Below are 18,378 nucleotides of genomic sequence, written 5' to 3' on the forward strand. Positions count from 1 at the left end.
TGGCATCTTCTCTGCCAGCCCATATTCATCTGACCAGATTTCCTCTCTGGGTCCTTTTGTTCTTGTGACTTTCCATCTCCACTCCCTCTAGAGATGGCTCAGAGTGTGTGAAAGCCTGTTGGTCTCCCATGGAGAGAGAGGTATTGCGTGTGGGATGCTCCTCTTTTCGTGTCCCTACCAATTGATGCCAGGCCCTCCCAAAGGCAAGGGAGGAGAAGGAGTAGGGGTGGGATAGGCCACTTCAGGACAGTTGCAGGGGCAGGACCTGGGAGCTGGAAGAAGGGAAGCCACCTGTGTATCTGTAGATAACCACCTGAAGCGATGCATAGATAGATGTCACGCAGAGCCACTGCCCAGTGGCCAAAGCAAAAATCTATGGTCCAGCGAGGGTGAGTTCCAGTCTTAGAGCACCCAGCGTCCTTCACCCAGCTCGGTCAGGGCTTGTGAGAACAAGTACGATGGCACACTGGGCACAAGCAGACGTCCAGACCCCTGGATTCTGCCTCACTCAGACTGTTCTGCACACTTGTGCTCACTTTGGTTACACTAGCTGGTGGGTGGAGAAGGGGGCGGGCGAGACAGGGATAGGGAGAAACTGCTTCAGCCAGATTGCTCTCCTGTGTGACCCTGGGGGACCTGTCGGGCAGGTGTGGTGCTTTCTGCTGCCGCCTGGTGGCAGATGGGAGCAGTGCCGCCTTCCCGGGCCCCGCCTCCGCCGCTGGCGCTCCCGTTAGGAGCAGGACGAAGGTGCTCTCACGCTTGCTCTTGCTGGCTGGCTGGCTGGCTGAGCGTTCACTCCTGTGTATGCTCTTCTCCCCTAGAAACTAAATACTTCTCACATCCTCCTCCTGTGGCCTCAGGGGGGCTCCCCAGGATGGTGGGCTTGCTTTGGGGGAGCCCAGCTGCAAGGGCATGGGGGGCTGAGGCCAGCCAGACTTCTCAGCCCCCTGCTGCCACCCCCCCTCCATCCAGAGTACTTTGTAGTGTGACCTTTCAGACTGAAAAGTGGCACGTTCTGTTGTAGGCAAGTGCCCTGTTGTGCACGCTCGCTGGGCACCAGCTTTCCCCAGCTCCCTGGGCCCTTAGTGTCAGGCTTCATCTCTGCAGGCTGCAGACCCCCATAGCCCTTGCCCATCGATTCCTCTCTCCACATAAACTCAGTAGGACTCTCGGCTGCTTCAGATCCCCCGGCTATTAGCTCACAGTCTGCCCAGGAAAGTCTCTGCTCTGGCACAGGGTCCCCTGGAGGCAGCATGTCTACAACTGTTCTTCTCTGACTGCCTCTTCCATTCTAGCACCCAGTACAGAGCCTCTGTGGTCCATGAGAGGACCAGAGAGGGACCTGGGTGGGGTGGGGTGGGGCCAGAGGGAACATTAAGAGAAATGGACTTCAGGCTAACTCCACAGCTCATGGGAAATCACCTGGGCTATGAGCACCAATTTGACTCTTTAAAGTGTCCAGAGCACTACTTCAGGGGTATGTGAGCGTGTGTGTGTGTTCACATACATGAATGTGTAAAGAGCATAGCTATGCCTATATGGGTTGTAGGGTTATAAACTTGGGGTCTGTTTCATCTCATCTAGGCTGTTTGAGTTTTAAACTGGTGGCCTGATCTGGCCACCACGATTCATTTGGCCAGTATGATATCTAAAGAACAACTTTTTTTTCGAGGGGAATGGCTCTAGGCCCTCTCTGGTTTGCCACAGGCTCTCCCAGTCCTATTACTCAGACCTGACCTTTTCACACACTCGTGCTTAAATGCATTTGCGTTCACAACCGGTGCCCTAGGGAAAGAACTGAGGCCTCTGTGGGAGGGTGGGCACCGGAATGGGTGCCCAAAGGCAAGTGGTCTCAGGAGTCCCAGCGCCTGGGAAGGCAGGGAGGGGGGCATGGGTTGTTCATGTGCAGACTTCCCACTCCCTAGAGCCTCTGACACAACTTATAAATCCTGTGTCAGCTCTCCCTGCCCCCCGCCCACGGCTCTTCCCTTTCCCAGAGAAGGGTGGTAGCTGGGTTAATTGCAAACCGGGTGCAGCAGCCCCCATGGCAGAGTGGGCCCCCAAACCAAAGACAACGTGGCTGCACTTTCTAAAGTTTGGGATCTCTCCTGCTTCCTGACTCTGCCAGGGCATCCAGATGTGCTGGGAAATCATCCTCCCTTTTCCTTTAGGTTAGGCAAAAGCATTTTTATTTGACTGGCACTTCACTATATTGTGAGGCTAAGAGTGTCTCTGCTTTCTTTTTTTAAAGACTTTATTCATTTATTCATGAGACACACACACACACACAGAGGCAGGACACAGGCAGAGGGAGAAGCAGGCTCTATGCAGGGAGCCTTATGCGGGACTCGATCACAGGACCCCGGGATCAGGAACCTGAGCTGAAGGCAGATGCTCAACTGTTAAGCCACCCAGGTGTCCCTGTCTCTGCTTTCTTGGACCCAGAGCTCTGCCTGGGAGTCCCCTCCCCACCCCCAGGCTGACTTCCCATGGAGCCCACCCTCCAAAGCTGCTGCTGTCTCTCTGTCTCAGGGATGGCTGTCTCCAGCCACTCGCTTTAGCTTCTCTGTCTGTCCCCCTGGTTTGGCCGGGCCTTGGTGCTGGCCGGGGCTTGGACTCTCCCCTCCCCTCTCACCTGAGAGTCCAGGATGCTTCCCTGTGCAGGAGTTGAGGAGTGGGCTCAGGTGTGTGCTGTCCCCTCCACTCCATCCTCCTGAGCCAGCTGACCCTGGAGCCTCTGAGCCCTGGTGAGCAGACTTCCCACTGGCAGGCTGTAGTCTGCATGTGTTAGGGCAGAAGGGTGACTTTCCTGGGGAAACTGCTCCCCTGCCTGGCCTGGCATCCTACTCTGATACCCTCTCCCACCCTGCTCCATGCAGAGCCCCATAAGAGGGTAGTGGGCTCTGGTTTGGGGCCTCCAGGAATTATCTGGGCTACACCCCCAGCTCACCTCCCAAAGCCACCCTTCAGCTACAGGTCATCTTGTGGCAGAACCTTGACTCCTGGTTGGATCTCTCGTCTCTGTGTCCCTGTAGGCAGGAAACACGGCTGTGCTCTTCTGTCCCATCCTAGGGAAGTGGGCTCATGACCTTCAGGCCAGACCTTCCCCAGCCCTGTCAGACAGAGAGAGAGAGAGAGAGAATGTAAGCTCCCCCAACCTGTCAGCCTGATAAGCTTTTAGCTGTGGGCATGAGGGGACTGGGTAATGGGAGTGGGGTCTGGGGCATGACAGAGAAGTAGAAGCAGATGGTAGGGGAAGGGAGTGGGGCAGAGGGACATAGACAGCAAGCTCTGGAGGACAGCAGTGTGAGATTTTGGAGGAAGGAGCCAGGACTAGGGTTCCTGAGGAGATATCATCATCACAGGGCTTGAGCTCAGCTCACTGGAATGGCTAGCACCTGTCTTTAAATAGCCAGGGACACAGAAAGAGCTCTCTGGATAAACCTTTTGGTCCACCTCTTACCTTCTTTTCCCCTAAGGGCCCTGGTAGCCAGCCTCCAAGATGGCCTTCAGGGATCCCCATCTTCTGGCATCCACACCGTTGGATAACAGTGTATATGACGGAAAAGTGGCAAGTGACTTCTTCTGCCTTGACCCCTTGGGTCATTCACTCAGGGGAGCCAGTTGCCATGCCATGTGGACCCTTGGGGACCCCAGTAGAGAGGCCCACTGGAAGAGCTAAGGCCCCCAGCCAAGGGCCATGAGCCATCACTGACGCGTCAGCCAGTTGAATGAGCCACCATGGAAGTGGCTCCCGCAGCTCCACACAAGCCTTCTGATGACTGCAGGCCTGGCTGGCGCTGACTGTAACCCTACAAGGGGCCCTGAGCCAGGAATGTCCAGCCAGGTGGCCTGCACCAGCAGGTATAGGCCCTTGGCTTCCCCACATACAGAAATCCCCCTCTGAGGGTCAGGTGTGGCTCCCCATCGGAGGCGTCCTTCAGCACTAGGGGGAGAGGAGGTCGCGTTGGAGTTCCTCCTGTCTGAGCCCTATGCCTTTCGCCCACATCCTCACGCCCTCTGGCCCTCCAAAGCCCTCCCCGGACCCTGGACCTTGCCCTCTTCTCCCTGTTCTGAAGCAGGTGAGGCCCACCTGCTACCCTGGCCCTCAAATGTCCCCTCCTGGTTGACCCAGGGAGCATAGCTTCCCTGTGGGTTTGGCTGCTCAGGAAGGTAACATGGGCTGATTGGATCTGAGGGAGGAAAAGCTTGTTAGCCACCCATCCGTACAGAGAGGCCAGGAGAACAGCAGAGGGCTGATGCGGACCAGGCCCGGCCGTCACTTGGGGCTGAGGTGGGTTGGTGCCCTTGGGTCCTGGCATCCTGCATTGCAGCACTCTCTGCTTCCAGCGCAACCACCAACGTGGGCAACTTGCTTGCATGTGTGTGTGTGTGGTCTGGGGAGGTGAGCTCAGGTCATGCCACAGAGACTGAGGAGGGCTCGCTGTCTGCCAAGGCCAAGGCTGAGCCTCAAAGGCTGGAACTCTCGATAGGATCATGTTCCTGGGCTCTCGCTGTCCACACCACCTCACCGACCTGCTGAGGACAGCCACAGTGGGAGCGAAGGGCCTGGGCTCGAGGCCAGAGCTCCCAGGGTCCATCCACATCAGCAGTGAGGTTGGGGGCAGTGGCAAGTCCCCTCCACTCAACGGCCACAGGAAGCCTCAGTGACCTCATCCCCACTCAACTCCCAACCCATGGGAGTGCATGAGGGTAACCTGCACCTATCCAGCCTGTCTTCAGCAAGCGCAGTTGGAATGGGGTCTTTTGTTGAAAGGAGGGTCCCCATGAGAGGGACATAGCCTCGTGGCTATGACTTCATCTATCCCAAGGTTGCTGGTTTCTTTAAATCAAGACCTTTGACTTGGAGGCATGACCTTTGTTTTCTGTAGGGGTGATTGAAGCATGAGGTTTTGTGCAAATTAGATTGCTAAATTATTTCTTTGGAGCAAGAGGATCTAACTTTCCCTTTCCATGATGCACAGTCACCTATTCCTTTATAGTTTTCAAGGAAGTAAAAAAAAAAAAAAAAAAAAGAACATGCTGAATTCTATTGATTGCTTTTTCTGCATCAATCGAAATGATATGGTTTTCTCTTTTTATCTGTTAATGTAGTGAATTATAATAATAGATTTTTCTTTTTTTTTAAAGATTTTATTTATTTATTCATGAGAGCACAGAGAGAGAGAGAGAGAGGCAGAGACACAGGCAGAGGGAGAAGCAGGCTCCCTGCGGGGAGCCCAATGCAGGATTTGGTCCCAGGACCCCGAGATCACAACCTGAGCTAAAACCAAGAATCAGATGCTCGGGCAACTGCGGTGGTTTAGTGCCACCTTTGGCCCAGGGCATGATCCTGGGGCCCCGGGATCGAGTCCCACCTCAGGCTCCCTGCATGGAGCCTGCTTCTTCCTCCACCTGTGTCTGTTTCTCTGTGTCTCTCATGAATAAATAAATAAAATCTTAAAAAAAAAAAAAAAGAATCAGATGCTCAACTGACTGAGCCACCCAGGCACCTCTATTAATGGATATTTCTCATAGTTAACCATCTTTAATTCCTGGGACCAATCTAACTCAGTGGTGGTTTATCATATTCTTGGTTATTCACTGCTAGCTCCGGAGTGTTGATATTTTGCTTGGAATTGTTATGTTTATGCCCAGGAGCAAGAGTGCTCTCTAGTTTCCCTTTCTTGTATTGCCTGGTCTGGTTCAGCTTTTGTTTTTAAGATGACTCTAGCCTCCTAAAAAGCAGTTTGAGAGTTTTCTTTCTTTTTCCCACTCTCTGAAAGAGTTCATAGAAGATTGGAACTATCTATTCCTCCGATGTATGGTAGAATTGTGTAAAATCCCTTGGCCTGGTTCTGTGTCGTTGTCCTCATGGAGGGAGGTGGCAAAGAGATTTTTAACACACGTTTGAATTTCTTTAATGACCATTCATCTCACATTCTCTACTTGTACTCGAGGGAGTTTGGGGAAGGTAATTTTCTAAGACTGTTTTCGTCCCGTGATGATTTGCCACCGTGTTGTCCTAAGTGGGTAGTTCATTTATAGTGGATTTGTAGCCTTCTCTCTACGGAGGAAAACATTCCTGCAGTCTTGGTAGCTATGTGCTTCTCATTACCTCAACTTCTTTACCTGTGCCCACTCTTGTTCTTGTGATCAGTCTGATCGGATGTTTGTCCATTTTATTAGTCGTTTCTTGGAACTGACTTCTGGTTTTGTTAATCTTTTCCATCATGTATGTCTTTTCTATTTCACTGTTTCTGCTTTTGTTTTCATTATTTCCTCTCTCCTACTGCCTGTGGGATTATCTGGTTGTTCTTTTGGAGGCTTTAATTTAACTTCTTAAGGGAAACAGTCCCCTTATCCATAAGAAGAAGCTGTTGGGCTGCCCTGCCTGCTTCCAGGTGTGATGTTCAGGGACTCTGTGCCTCCCTGCCATGGTGGACAAGGCTCCCTCAAGCCTAGGGGGGTGGGGGGGTACAGGGGCTGGGCCTCTTCCCAGCCCAGATGTCTTAGGAGGAAGAAGGATTGGGGGTTCTTGGGGGAGGGAAGTTGGGAATGTGGGAATAAGAGCCAGCTCTCCTGGTGACTTCCTGCCTTCCTGCAGCTAGTTCCCACAACTTTTCCACAGCCCGCCTCAAGGTTCTTTAGGGTCATGGAAGCAGGAAGCACAGAGGTGCCCAGGGCTAGCTAGTGGGGCTAGGGCGCCGGGTTCTCTAGGGAAAGGAGCCACCCAGACCTGCAGGAGGGTGGGAGCACGGAGGCCTCCTCATCTCCTGAGCCCTGTTCCTTCATCCTCCAGCCTCTTCCAGAATGGAACTTTCCCAGGGGGACCAGTTCTGACAGTTCTGACTCCAGTCTGGGACAACATGGGATCTATCCCTGGGCCTGGCTCCTTCCTGGGAAAGGACAGGAGCAGATAAGAGCTCAGCCTGTCACTCTGGCCATTGGGCTCTGGCTGGGCCCCCCATTCCCCTGGAGAGAACATGTCCCCCCCAGTCCTGTGAAGGGTCTCTCGAGGCCAGGGATGCCTGGCAGTGGCCTGTCTGGGCCCTGGTTTGCCTTGGGATGGAGAGCTCTTCTGGGCTCCCTCCTCGCTGGCACTCCCTGTCTGTGACCCTGGCTACTATCTAGTACCTCGATGACCTATTTTGCCGGTCAGAGGCCAGAGGGAGCTGATGGCAGATGAGGAGAGCCAGTGAGGGGACCTAGTGGACTGGGGTTGGCAGGGGGCTGGAGATCGTGGAGTCCTAAGAGAAAGCAGCCCCGAGCATTGGACGGGCAGAGCATCGGCGAGCTAAGGAACGGTGCAGTGTCTTCCCGAGCCGTTTCCCACAGCAACGTGAGGTCGTGGGCACGGACACCTGCCGCCGGGCCTTGCCAAGGCTTCTTCCCTGGGCCCCTGTCAGCCTGCAGAGCTGGTCTGTGCCTCCTGTTCTAAAACCACCTCCGTCCCAGATGGCTCCCCTCAAGGACGGGGTGAGTGGCAGCTTAATTGCAGCTTAATTACATCCCCGGCGCTAACATTTGTTGATTGATGGGGACTCCTAGAAAGTGGTGGTCAATCGGCCACATCCGCCCGGGCTAGGGAAAGGAAGGAAGAGTGCCAAGGCCCACGGCAGGGTGCCAGCCCTAGCAGATGAGAAATCGGCCCTGCCACGGTTTTGTATGATTCATGCAGAGGTCAGAAAAGTTACCAACCCCACGGTCTCGTGGGTAATAGCCACGGAGTCCACCATGTTATGATTTTAGGTTGCGAACTTGAGTTTACTTGGTTTGGGGCGACAGGGAGGAGGTGGACAGCGTGCTCCCTGCAGGCGCAGTGGGCCCTGGGGCGGACTCTTCCCCACCAGGAGTCAGAACCCCACAGGAGCCCTTGCTCTGGACAGTAGCTGCCTGGCAGGAGGGCAGCGCTCCCTCCTCACCACCACTGTGCTTTGGTGGCCTGGGTCCTCCTGCTGGGGCCCAGCCCTTAATGCTCCCCCCACCTGGCCTGCCTCCAAACCTCGATGGCCTGCTGTCAGCCCGCCTCTTTCCCACTGGCTATGATGCCCGTCTATCTGGAGATGTCCAGGAGAAGCCTAATTTTGTGATTTCCTCAGTAAGGGTGGTTCTTTCAATGCACTTAAGTAAGACAGAGTAAGATAGTTCATGCAAGTACATTCATGTGTTAGGCAGCAGTCCGTTGGCAGATGTCTATGTTTCTGCCCCAGAAAGCTGTGGTCTGTCCACCTTGTGGAGATGGTCTCTAAACTGCTCACCTACCCTTGAACCTGACCTTGACCGTGTTCAATTTGCCTCCCTCCAGAGCCTTCCTGACTGCTCACTCCCTCCAGTATCACCCTCCCTGCCACCACTCTGCTAGGTGGCTCTCCAGGGGGTAGCGGCTTGGTCTGTGCCATCCACTGTGGCATTTCCATCTTGTTTTCACCTGAAGATTGTCTTAAGCAGCAGCCCAGCACCCAGTGGGTGGGTGGAGGGGGCGAAGGAGGGCTGGCATTCCTCCAAGTGCCAAGCAGCCACTCTATACCCTCCCCCTGCCCCAGGACTTGATTGGATTAGAAAGATGCCTATTTTTCTTGTATCGAACTCTATTTTCTCCCAGAGACACTATTTTTGCAGCTGTTTGAAGTTTGTATTATTTTCTGTACTGCAGAGCTTACACACAATTGAAGAAGAATGTCAGTGTTCACGTTTTCTTATCCTGTGTTTAGAAGTTGTTTTTTTTACAGATCTTGGTGTTAATAGATCAAATAAATAAGTATTCCCAGGAAAAAAAAAAAAGGCCTGGTACATGCAGGGACTTTGTAACCTTGTTGACCTCTCCCTGAATCCTAGCACTGGTGTCCTGTTCTGGCCCATGGCTCTCCGATGCCCAGTCCCCCTGATTGGAGATGTTCTAAATCAATGGCTGATGAGTCTGAGTTTCCCCCTGCGAGAGGATCACTACCAGGGAGAGGCACTGGCGGACGGACCCAGGGGGGCTTCTGGTAGAGCACAGGGGTCTCCCCCTGTCACTGGAGAAAGGGCCATTTCTTCTAGGCGACCTCAGGGGCCAGAAGGCTTGGAGGATGGTGTGCTGCCCTGCGTTCCCACACAGCAGCAGCCCTCTTGGCCTTAGGCCCTCTCCCAGGCCTGGGCCGAGCTGGGTCCCCTCAGGGGTGCTCTCAAGGGGCCCGTCCTCAGATTCCCGGGTCAGAGAGTTCCCAGGATGGGACAGGTCCTAGCTGGCCCCAGACTTCTCCTGGAATTTCCCGTTTCCTGGAAGGAGGGTGAGGTCATGTTTTCCTTTTCCCTTGGACAGAGGGTAATGGGCCCCAGCCTGGGGAGCCGTCTGGTTTTCTGGGTGTTCAGAGTTCTGGTCACCAGGAGAGCTGGTCACCTTCTTTGCAGGTGTCCCTGGACCCGCCTCCCTGGCCAGTCACTTTTCTCCCACATTGCAGTGCCTCTGACACCTCAGCTTTGCTGGAAGGCTCTGTCCTCTCTCCCCTCACCAGGAGAAATCACTCTCTGAAAAGCCCCTGTCCGTGGAGCCTGATGTGAACACTGCACATAGTAGTGAGTGCTCCCCCAAGCCCCTTCTTCTCTCCCCAGCTCCAATGTTACTGTTATCTCCTGCAGAATCTGGGCATCCCCTCCAGCACCCGCAGATGTTTGCTTCAGCACATTTGGTGGGTCCATGCACCTTCCCTGACAGTGTTACTTGTACTTGGGCCTGAGACCAGGACTGCCAACAGGCCCCTGCTCTCCATTGCAGAGAACTGAGCAGGGTGGAGGAGGTCCTGACCCCTCATCTCTCACTCTGCTGGGGTGCACATTAGCAGTCATGTATCTGTAATGCTGCCCCGGTCTCTACCATTTAGCTGCTCTGTTCCCTGGCTAATTGTGTACGTGTGTGTGTGCATGTGTGGTGTTGGTGAGGTCAGCTCCCTGACCCTGCACCCCCAGCTCTGGCCATCGGATGATGCCCCTCAAGTCTCCTTTATTTAAGACAGGGCTTTCTAATCATGTCCCACGGTAGCACAGAGGTACCTCATCCTGGCGTCAGGGGTGACACCTCTATGGCCACAAGAGAGCAGCCAGGCTGTCCAGCTGCCCCTCAAAGACTTCGGGGCTGAGGGCCTCACAACATCCTCTGGCTTCAGACTCTGGCCTCATAGACACTCTGATTCAAAGCAGGATCTCCCTCAGGGAGAATGAAAGAAATGGAACCGACACAATTTGCTCAAGTGACATATTTCAATATAATCTCTAAAACTCTATGAATTGAACAGATAAAATACCTCTGGGCTATTTTGTTACAAAATATTTGCCATTTGGATTAGTCGCTGGGTGTAGCCACCCTGCCTTTCCCTAGAGAGGTTTCTCTCCAATGGGGTGAAGGAGCATATACGGGGGGTGGGGGCGGCACAGCAAGAAAGTCTGTACAGCAGAACACAAGGACAGATGGACAGATGGTTATCGGGGAAGCCTATTGGACACAAAGAGACATTCTGGCAGGCTATGGGGAAACAGTGCGGTGCGACATCAAGGATTTCAGGGGTCGAGGGCCCAGGGCTGATCAATACATGTGCCTTGGGAGGCAGGCTTCCAGCTCAAGCTGTCAGGCCAGGGTCTTGCTCCAGGTCTGGTGTGGGACTTGCCCAAAACTGGGTGGGAAAGCTAGTTAGAGTTCCCACTCCTGGTTCTGGGGCTGGGACCAGAGGGATAAAATTGAGATAGGGACCTAGGTCCCCTAAATAAGGCCTAGAGAGTTGATCCAGTGGGGCCACTCTGGGTGGTGTAACTGGGCACGTACCCAGGATGCTGTGCCTGGGGGCCCAGTTGGCACTCCGCTGGCCCCATTGCCTTGGCGAGGAGAGCCCAAGTGTGTCTCTAGCCAGGCCCCCCAGGAGGGCTGGGCCTTGGTGTGGCTGCTAGAGTGGGAGGCTCATCCTAAGTCTTTGGGGATGAGGCTCTGGGGACAGGGACAGTGGTGGGTCCCAACCTTAGTCTGTTGGCCGATCAGGGAAGGGCAGTTATAGATAGTGGGAACTCTTGCATCCCCAACAGTGAGGGGAGCCATCAGGGATTAGAAGCCCCTCACAGCTCAGACCAGGCCTCCCAGTGCTGCCAGTGGGGCTCAGGGAAGCCACCACAATGACGAAGTGAGTTCCTCCCTGGAGTAGGGACCCTGAGATGCCTGAGCGTCTGGGTCCTCAGCCTCTGCTGATCCTGACCTGGAAAGCCAAGGCTACAGCAGATGTGGGAGGGAGGGGCCAGCTTGGCCTGCCTGTCAACAGGGGGAGGGCACTTTTCAATGAGAAACGCTGTGGAGCAGGTGACAGGGACCAGATGGTTGCAACTGTGCCCCTTCTCGGTGGCCCCTGGCACTCATGGTCCCCACCCTGTGGGGGTGGCACACGTGGCCATCTCATAGCTCCTGTTCCTTCCTAAGGCAGCCTCTCTGACGCCCAGCATAACGACTGCCCTCTTCCAGCATCGCCCCTCGTTTGAGGATTGGCCCCTCCCTCCTGAGTCCCTGACTCCTGCTGCCCAGGCCTGCACTTTTTAAGGGTGATCCCTGCCTTAGCCAAGGGCATCAGAGGTGACTGAATCTGTGCGTCCCATCTGTCAGCCACTCTGTCCCAAAAGGCTGTGACTGGAGCCACCTGTTACAGGGAAGACATGAGAAAGGTGCCAGGCCCACGAGGTTGGGGCGGTCAGCTGGGCAGCCACCACGGGAGGAGGTGGCAAATTGGCTACAAGTTATGGAAACCAGACTGACAAAGACAGAGCCAGAAATAAACTCACTGGGTGACATCATATGACGTCTGGGTGACTGCACACACACATACGAAACTAGGTCATCTGGAACCTCTGAGACTGGGGGAGGACTCTGTGCCTCCTAGCTGGCTCAGGGCGCTCCCTTTGGGGCATGGAGTAGGCGTCAGGGAGAAGCAGATTCACTTTAGCCCCGGGCAGCACTCACCTCCATCTCCTGGCATGCTTTATTAACGGGCTCCAAGGGAGGGGATTTTAGTGCAGGACAGCAATGAGCTCTTGGCACAGGACTGGAGACACCAGCCTGGTCTGGGGTAGACGCTTCCTGAAACGGCTAGGGTTGGGTTTGGGGCAGGTCACCGTCCTGCCTGAGGGCTTCAGGGCTTGGCTGCCTGGGCTCTATGAGGAGCCTACTAAAAGCTTGACTCTCTGATTCTGGTTGGCCCTGGGAAGGTCAGTGAGCCCTGCTTGGCTCTCCTTTGCAATTTTGAGGGTGTAGGGGCTCTTTCAGCCACTCCTACTGAAAGCAGGCCTGGCGCCTTCTGGAGGAGGCATGGGGAGGAGGATTTAAAGGCTGATGGGCTAGTTTGGGACAGCAGCAAGAGGAATCCAAGTGCCTCTGGAGCGCCTGCTTCTGCCTCCAAATCTTTCATGGAGGCTGTGGAAGTCATTCAAAAAGGAGCCCTGACTTAGATCCAAATCCTACCTGTCCTAGGCAGATCACCACTTCTCCCTGTTTCTGCTTCCACATTGGAAGAACCTGGTTTTTCTGAGTGTGTTTCCATCTAGACTCCGCACACTCTGCATAGGCTGGGGCTAGAAAACTAAGAAACCCTTTTGAAAGTTGCGTACGTGACCTCACAATTCCACAGCTCTGCTGACTTAATCTCGAGAGAGCTGAGAGTGGTGCCCCTTACCCTCTTAACTTCCTCAGAACTTTCCTGAAGTCTGAGATGCCCTGGATAGGCAGGGCCCAGCTCCTGAGAAGGCGGGAGAAGGCCCTGGGAGGAGGGTAAGGATGTGGTCAGGACAGCTGATATCCCTGGGGGGTGGAGGATCAGTTGCCTGAGACTCCTGGCCCTGAGGGTGCAGCAGAGAAAACCTCCCACCCCTCGTGCCTCCCCACCTGGCCTGAGGCCCAGGGCCTGATACTCTTGGCTCCTGCCTTCTGCAGTACATGGTCTAGGTGGCCAGAGTGGTAGTAGGGAAGAGGAGGCCTGGATGCACCTTGCTGTGGAGGGCCCCGGAGAGTGAGGTGGTGTCTCCAGATTAGGGGCAAGGAGTGCTTGGCAGACTAAGGGAAGCATGGTTGGGTGAGGCAAACCCAGGTGCCAGGGATTGAGATTCTCTTTCCAAAACAATGACCAGTGACCAGAAGTGCATCGTGCCAGGGCGTGGGAAGCAGTGAGCAAAGGGGCAGTTGGGGCTGCTGGGTGCAGCTGAGGGTGCTCCCAGGCTCCGGCAGCCGGCCTTCCTGGGATAGCAGCATGGGGAGGACAGAGTCTACACCAGGCTCCTGGAGCCGCTGGAGTAGCGGCGTCGGTGCAGCAGGGACCCGGGTGGGCAGTACTGGTGGGGGTGGTTGTAGGGGGGAGGAGGTGGGGGCAGTGGAGGCTGGTGGATGACCTTGACCGGGGAGCCTGGGCCACCCAAGGGCGTGGAGCCACAGGAGTCAGAGGAGGACGAGGCGTAGCAGGAGAGGGCCTGGCTCAGCAGGGGCTCCATGCGGGCCAAGCAGGGCTTGTCCAGGACAATGACCTTGACAATCTGCTGGCACTGCACCAGGGTCCCGGGGGGTGTGGGTGGCGGTGGCAGCGGCGGGGGCTGCTCCCTCAAGGGGCTAGGCTGCGGGTCTTGTGGTGGCGCCGGCGCTCCCCTCTCGGCCCCCAGCGCAGGGTTGTGCTGAGATGATTGAAGCCTGTTGTGAATTGACACCTAGTTTAGAAACAGCCAGAGAAGCATGAAATGTTACAAGACTAATTCCCAGCTGCTAGGACTGGCTACCCTGAGCCTCCCGTCCCCCCTTACTGGCCTCCTGGGCCCTTCGGCTGCTCCCAGCGCTCACTTCGACCCACCAGCCCTCTCTCCACCCGCCTAGAGGAACCCTGGCTGCCAAGCGGGAGGGCCGCCCCTGGGTGTGATGGGGGGCCGTGGCTCTCCAGGCCTGACTCCTCTCCTGTGAGATGGGAACCCAAACCAGGGGAGCCCAGGGTTTTTAGGGCACGGCTGTCACCTCTCCCGAGTGAACCTCTCCACCTCCCTATCAACCTCTAAGCTTGGAAAATGGGGTAATGGTCTCTGCCCTCTCTCCCTGCCTCCCTCTGGTTCCTGAGACCAGACACAGGGACAGTCAATCATCCTTGAGCCTTTTTTTTTTTTTTTTAAGATTTTATTCATTTATTCATGAGAGACACAGAGAGAGGCAGAGACACAGGCAGACAGAGAAGCAGGCTCCCTGCAGGGAAACTGATGTGGGACTCGATCCCAGGACCTGGGATCATGTCCTGAGCCATGGCAGATGCTCAACCACTGAGCCACCCAGGTGTCCCCATCCTTGAGCCTTTCAAGCCCTATCCTCCCTTTGTTAAAGGAGAGGCTTCACTGGCTCTGTGGAATCACAAAGGTGCCCAAACCCAGAATGCCAGGGACCCCTGAAGGGGTGATCTGACCCTACCCTGTCCTCCTAGATTCCCCAAGGCAAAAGCCATACATCTGAAAGCAGCCCAGATGGCCAAGGCCAGAACTCAGTCCCCAGCGGCCTTGCTGGGACAGCCTGTGTCCTGGTTAAATCTGCCCCACCGTAGGAGGGGGTACCCAGAAAGGACTGTAATCTTAAGGACCCCCCTCAGCCTGTGGAGGTCACTGTGAGCCAGCCTGGCCTCCTCTCGCTAGCAGAGGGAGGCTGAGGAGAACTAGAACCTTCCAGGAGTGGCGCTTAGTTTCTCACCCTCCAGCTCCCCAGCCTATAGGTATGACATGCCCCAATCCCCTTCTAACGCCTGGCTCGGTGGTCGCTGAGACCCTTCACTCGGAGGGTACCTCCTATTGTCCTTGGGCACTACCACCCAGGACAAGCTGTTCAGAGCGCAGAGGCGGTAATTGAGGCCACAGAGAGGGGCCCTGATTGCCAGGCCTAGACCAACATGCCCCGCTCAAAACCAACTCAGAGCCCTACATTAGCGGATCCTAACCCTAGTCACTGGCAGGAGATGCAATTTCTATGACCCACCCCCCCTTCTGGCCCTGTGCACTCCCCATAGGCTGCTTCCATCTCCACAGTCCCCCAAGCCCCGGCTCCATCTGGTCCTTCAATGTCCACAGGCCCTGCTCTGCTCAGCACATTGGAGGCTTTCCTCTTCACTCTCAACCTCCAGCCTTGACAGCTTTTTCTAGGCTGAGATCCAAACCCCCCTCTCCAATCAAATGAAGGAGCACTTGAGTCCCTCCGTGCCCTGTGGAGACATAGGGCAGGCAGAGGGCATAGCTGGGGGCCCACATTCCCCTGGGGGCCCTCTGGGGTCCTCACTCTGACAGAAGGCCTCTGCCCACCGCTGCTGGAGGGGACAGGCTCCTTTCCCCACCTGCCTGTGTTCGGAGTTATTCCCCAGGAGAAAAGTGGCCTAGATAGTGGGGGCAGGTCTTGTGCTCTCTTACCCCCACCCCAGATTTTACAGCTAACATCTAGCAGCCCTAGTCCAGACCCACTGAGCCTTCCTTGTACTCTGCACTGGCACACCTCCCCCATGTAGCCCACAGCTCTTGGCTCCTCCTCACCTCCTCCTCACCTCTGGCTCTCTGATCCCCCTCCATTGTCTGCACCTCCTTCTCCCCCCTGGATCCCTTATCTTTTATGGTCAGTAAGTGAGAAGCAGGAAGTGACAGCAAAACATTCATTTTGACCCCCTTCTTACCTCCCTGCTAATGAAAGAACGGAGAGAGGGAAAGAGGGGCATCACAGAGAGAGAGAGAGAGAGAGACAGACAGAGGATGGATCATGAGTAGCAGGTCAGAATAGCTCAGAGAAGATGGAGAAGCGCCTGCCAGAGGGGCTCGGCCAGGCAGTGACAGAGAGAGGGCAGAGGACGAGAGAGCTTGGGTCCAGCTGAGAGGCTGGAGGCAGCGAGGCTGTCCTCTGTGCAAGGGAGCAGAGGCTGGCAGGGCCCTGGGGGCTAGCTGGGGGTGGCAGCCTTGCAGATAGCCACATGGCCCTCTGGCAGGGTGGGAGGGGAGGACGGGCCTCAGATCGCTTGGCCTCCCCAGGTAGGTCAGTCTAAGGCAGGGCAGAGCAGGAGAACCAACTGGAGGGCTGGGAGCTTTGTGTGTTTATCTGCAAGGCTAGAAAATGGGCAGCTGCAGGAAGATGGGGAGAAGAGGGGGCAGGGGATGGAATACCCACCCTGGGGGCTTGTCAGCTGCTGGGGCAGGAAGCTCCTCCGTGTAAAGGTGCCTCCTCCAGACACAGGTGTGTGGGGGACGGGGGGCCAACAAGGGAAGATGGGGGTGAGGGGGTGTCCCCTGGGGTATCCTGGTGGGGGTAGACTCCTCCCTCAGACCTCTAAGTGGGGGCTCCTCCGGCTGGGAAGGGAGGTGTCTGTGTGAGAAGCTAGTTGTCCCTGGAGGCCTGGCAGAGGAGTGAAGGGGTTCACTGGGGTCCGAGGGGAGCAGTGAGGGAGGACTGGAGCCCAGTGAAGCTTATGGGGGCCACTGAATGCCCCCCCTTCCAGGTGACACTTGGGGGGTCTGGCAAGAACTAGCTGTTGTGGCTACCTCCCTAGTCTCTCCCCATGTGGCTTTGGAAGGCGGGATCCCCCTCCCACAAGGACAGTCTTTGGCTATACCTGTTCTCCCCCCAGGGAAATCCCTAAGGTGACCCAACCCTGCTCTGCCTCCTGGGCTCCGGCACACACCCCTAGCAAATGGACCAGCTGGTCCAGGGAGGAGCTCTACCCTCCCAGCTGCCCTTTCTCTGAGTTCTCCGACCATCCCAAGGGCCAACTGGGAGAGCAGGGTCCACTGGAAGCGGCCACTGGGGCTGAACTGGAGGGGTGAGTCTCTGGAGGGGCCCAGGCTCCCTCCTGAGGAGGACAGAGGCACCAGGGGAAGGGAACGGTGGCTTCCCCGATAGAGCAAGTGTTGGGGGTCAGTGAGCAGTCGGCCGGGAAAGTGGGTTGGGCGGGACAGGTGGGCGGCTATGGAGGCATCATGGGCATCATCTGCAGGTGTCAGTTGGGAGCTTGGCCTCGGAGGGCACTCGGCTGGGGAATGGGCAGAAAGTGCGGTGGCTTAATTAGACGCTGGAACAGTGGCGTTACCCATGCTAGCAGTAACTTTTAATTGTATCTCTTGAAATTGGTAAAATGGTGAGTCGGGCTGGGGAGGCATTGATTAATACCTGAGAAGAGAAACAACAGAGACAGTGAGAAGGAGGACAAGCGGGGGCTCGGAACCACTCACCTGGGCAACCAGGCCTCCACTTACCTCCACCGTGCTCTCCACCGGCTTCTCCCCCAGCGCGGCTTCCCTTTTGGCTTTGAATGCAAAGAGCACAGGGCTCACTCTCTACCCAGCCCAATATACAAATTCCTGCCTCTCGCCTCCACCCCTCACCCTGCTCCGCCCCCAATACCAGGCGTCCTTGCAGTCAGACGGTGTGGACAGAAGATTCTAGGTACCAGGCCACTCCTGAATGAGATGCGGCCCTGGGGTGGGAGACCAGAAGTCGGAGACCAGTTCTGCCACTAGGTAGCTGTGTGAGCTTGGGCATACAGACTAGAAGACTCTGATGGTTTTTAAGTGAGCACTGCTGAGTCTTGTTTACCCCTAGTCGAAGCCTCCCTGATAGGGACAGTGAAAGTTGGTTTCGAGATGGCATTGGTTCTTGGTTCTCAAGAAACACAAGGAGGGTCTGCTGTGTGTTTGTGGGCACCACGTTAATCTGGCCCTTTCAACCACAGGCCCCGTGAGGGAGGGACCCGGTTCCTTTTGTGTCCTATCCCTGCCACTTAGCTGAGTGGTGAGGATTCAATGCACTGAGGCCCATACAGGACTCAGCACGGGACCTGGCATGGCAAGCTTGGCTGATGATGGCTGTGTGATCGCTATGGAACATTCTGACTGGCTCCGCACAGCACCTGGGACGCTGTGGACCTCTAGGGACAGCGTGGTGGCTTTTCTCAGCTCAGTCACTCCTAGCTCCCACCCCTACCCTCACCAGGCCTCCCAGAACCCCTCTGCTGGAGCCCTCTGACCGTTCACACGTTGTGTGCCTATGTGCACATGTGCATGTTAGCAGATCCCCTCGTTGTGCTCATCCCTCTGCTTTCTGTAGCACAAGGGGGAGCTATGCCATTGTTTGGGATCGAGAAGAATCCCACTGGGGAGGTGACAGATGGACCAGGCCCTGGACACATGCATCTTGGCCTGACCAGGGGGTGCAGCTTCCAAAAGAGGCAGCCTGGGAGGCAGAGTGGGGTGGGATGTCGAGTAATTAATCACAGCTGAGGTTTGGCTCCAGGGTTTACACAGCTGTGCAAACAAGCAGTGACCCACGTACTGTGACCTTAGAGAAATGGAGGGGCCAGCTGAAATATCAGGCAGGGTGGAGAATTATGAATG

General features: G+C 55.8%; 1 protein-coding gene across 2 annotated transcripts in view; it reads right to left on the reverse strand.

Annotated features, from left to right (window-relative positions):
- Nucleotides 1-10,225: 10,225 nt before the first annotated feature.
- Nucleotides 10,226-18,378, reverse strand: part of IQSEC3 (IQ motif and Sec7 domain ArfGEF 3) — a 110,172-nt gene continuing 102,019 nt past the window's right edge. Inside the window, exons 13-14 of one of the 2 annotated variants that reach the window (XM_041735308.1) lie at nt 17,242-17,291; nt 10,226-13,698 (exon numbers count right to left, since the gene is read on the reverse strand). In XM_041735308.1, the coding sequence (XP_041591242.1) occupies nt 13,267-13,698; nt 17,242-17,291 (482 nt within the window). In that variant the 3' untranslated portion in view covers nt 10,226-13,266. The remainder of the gene's footprint in view (nt 13,699-17,241; nt 17,292-18,378) is intronic. The other variant, XM_041735309.1, reaches the window with a different exon arrangement.

The sequence above is a fragment of the Vulpes lagopus genome, chromosome 21 (genome assembly GCF_018345385.1).
Source record: "Vulpes lagopus strain Blue_001 chromosome 21, ASM1834538v1, whole genome shotgun sequence".
In the NCBI taxonomy this organism is placed as follows: domain Eukaryota; kingdom Metazoa; phylum Chordata; class Mammalia; order Carnivora; family Canidae; genus Vulpes; species Vulpes lagopus.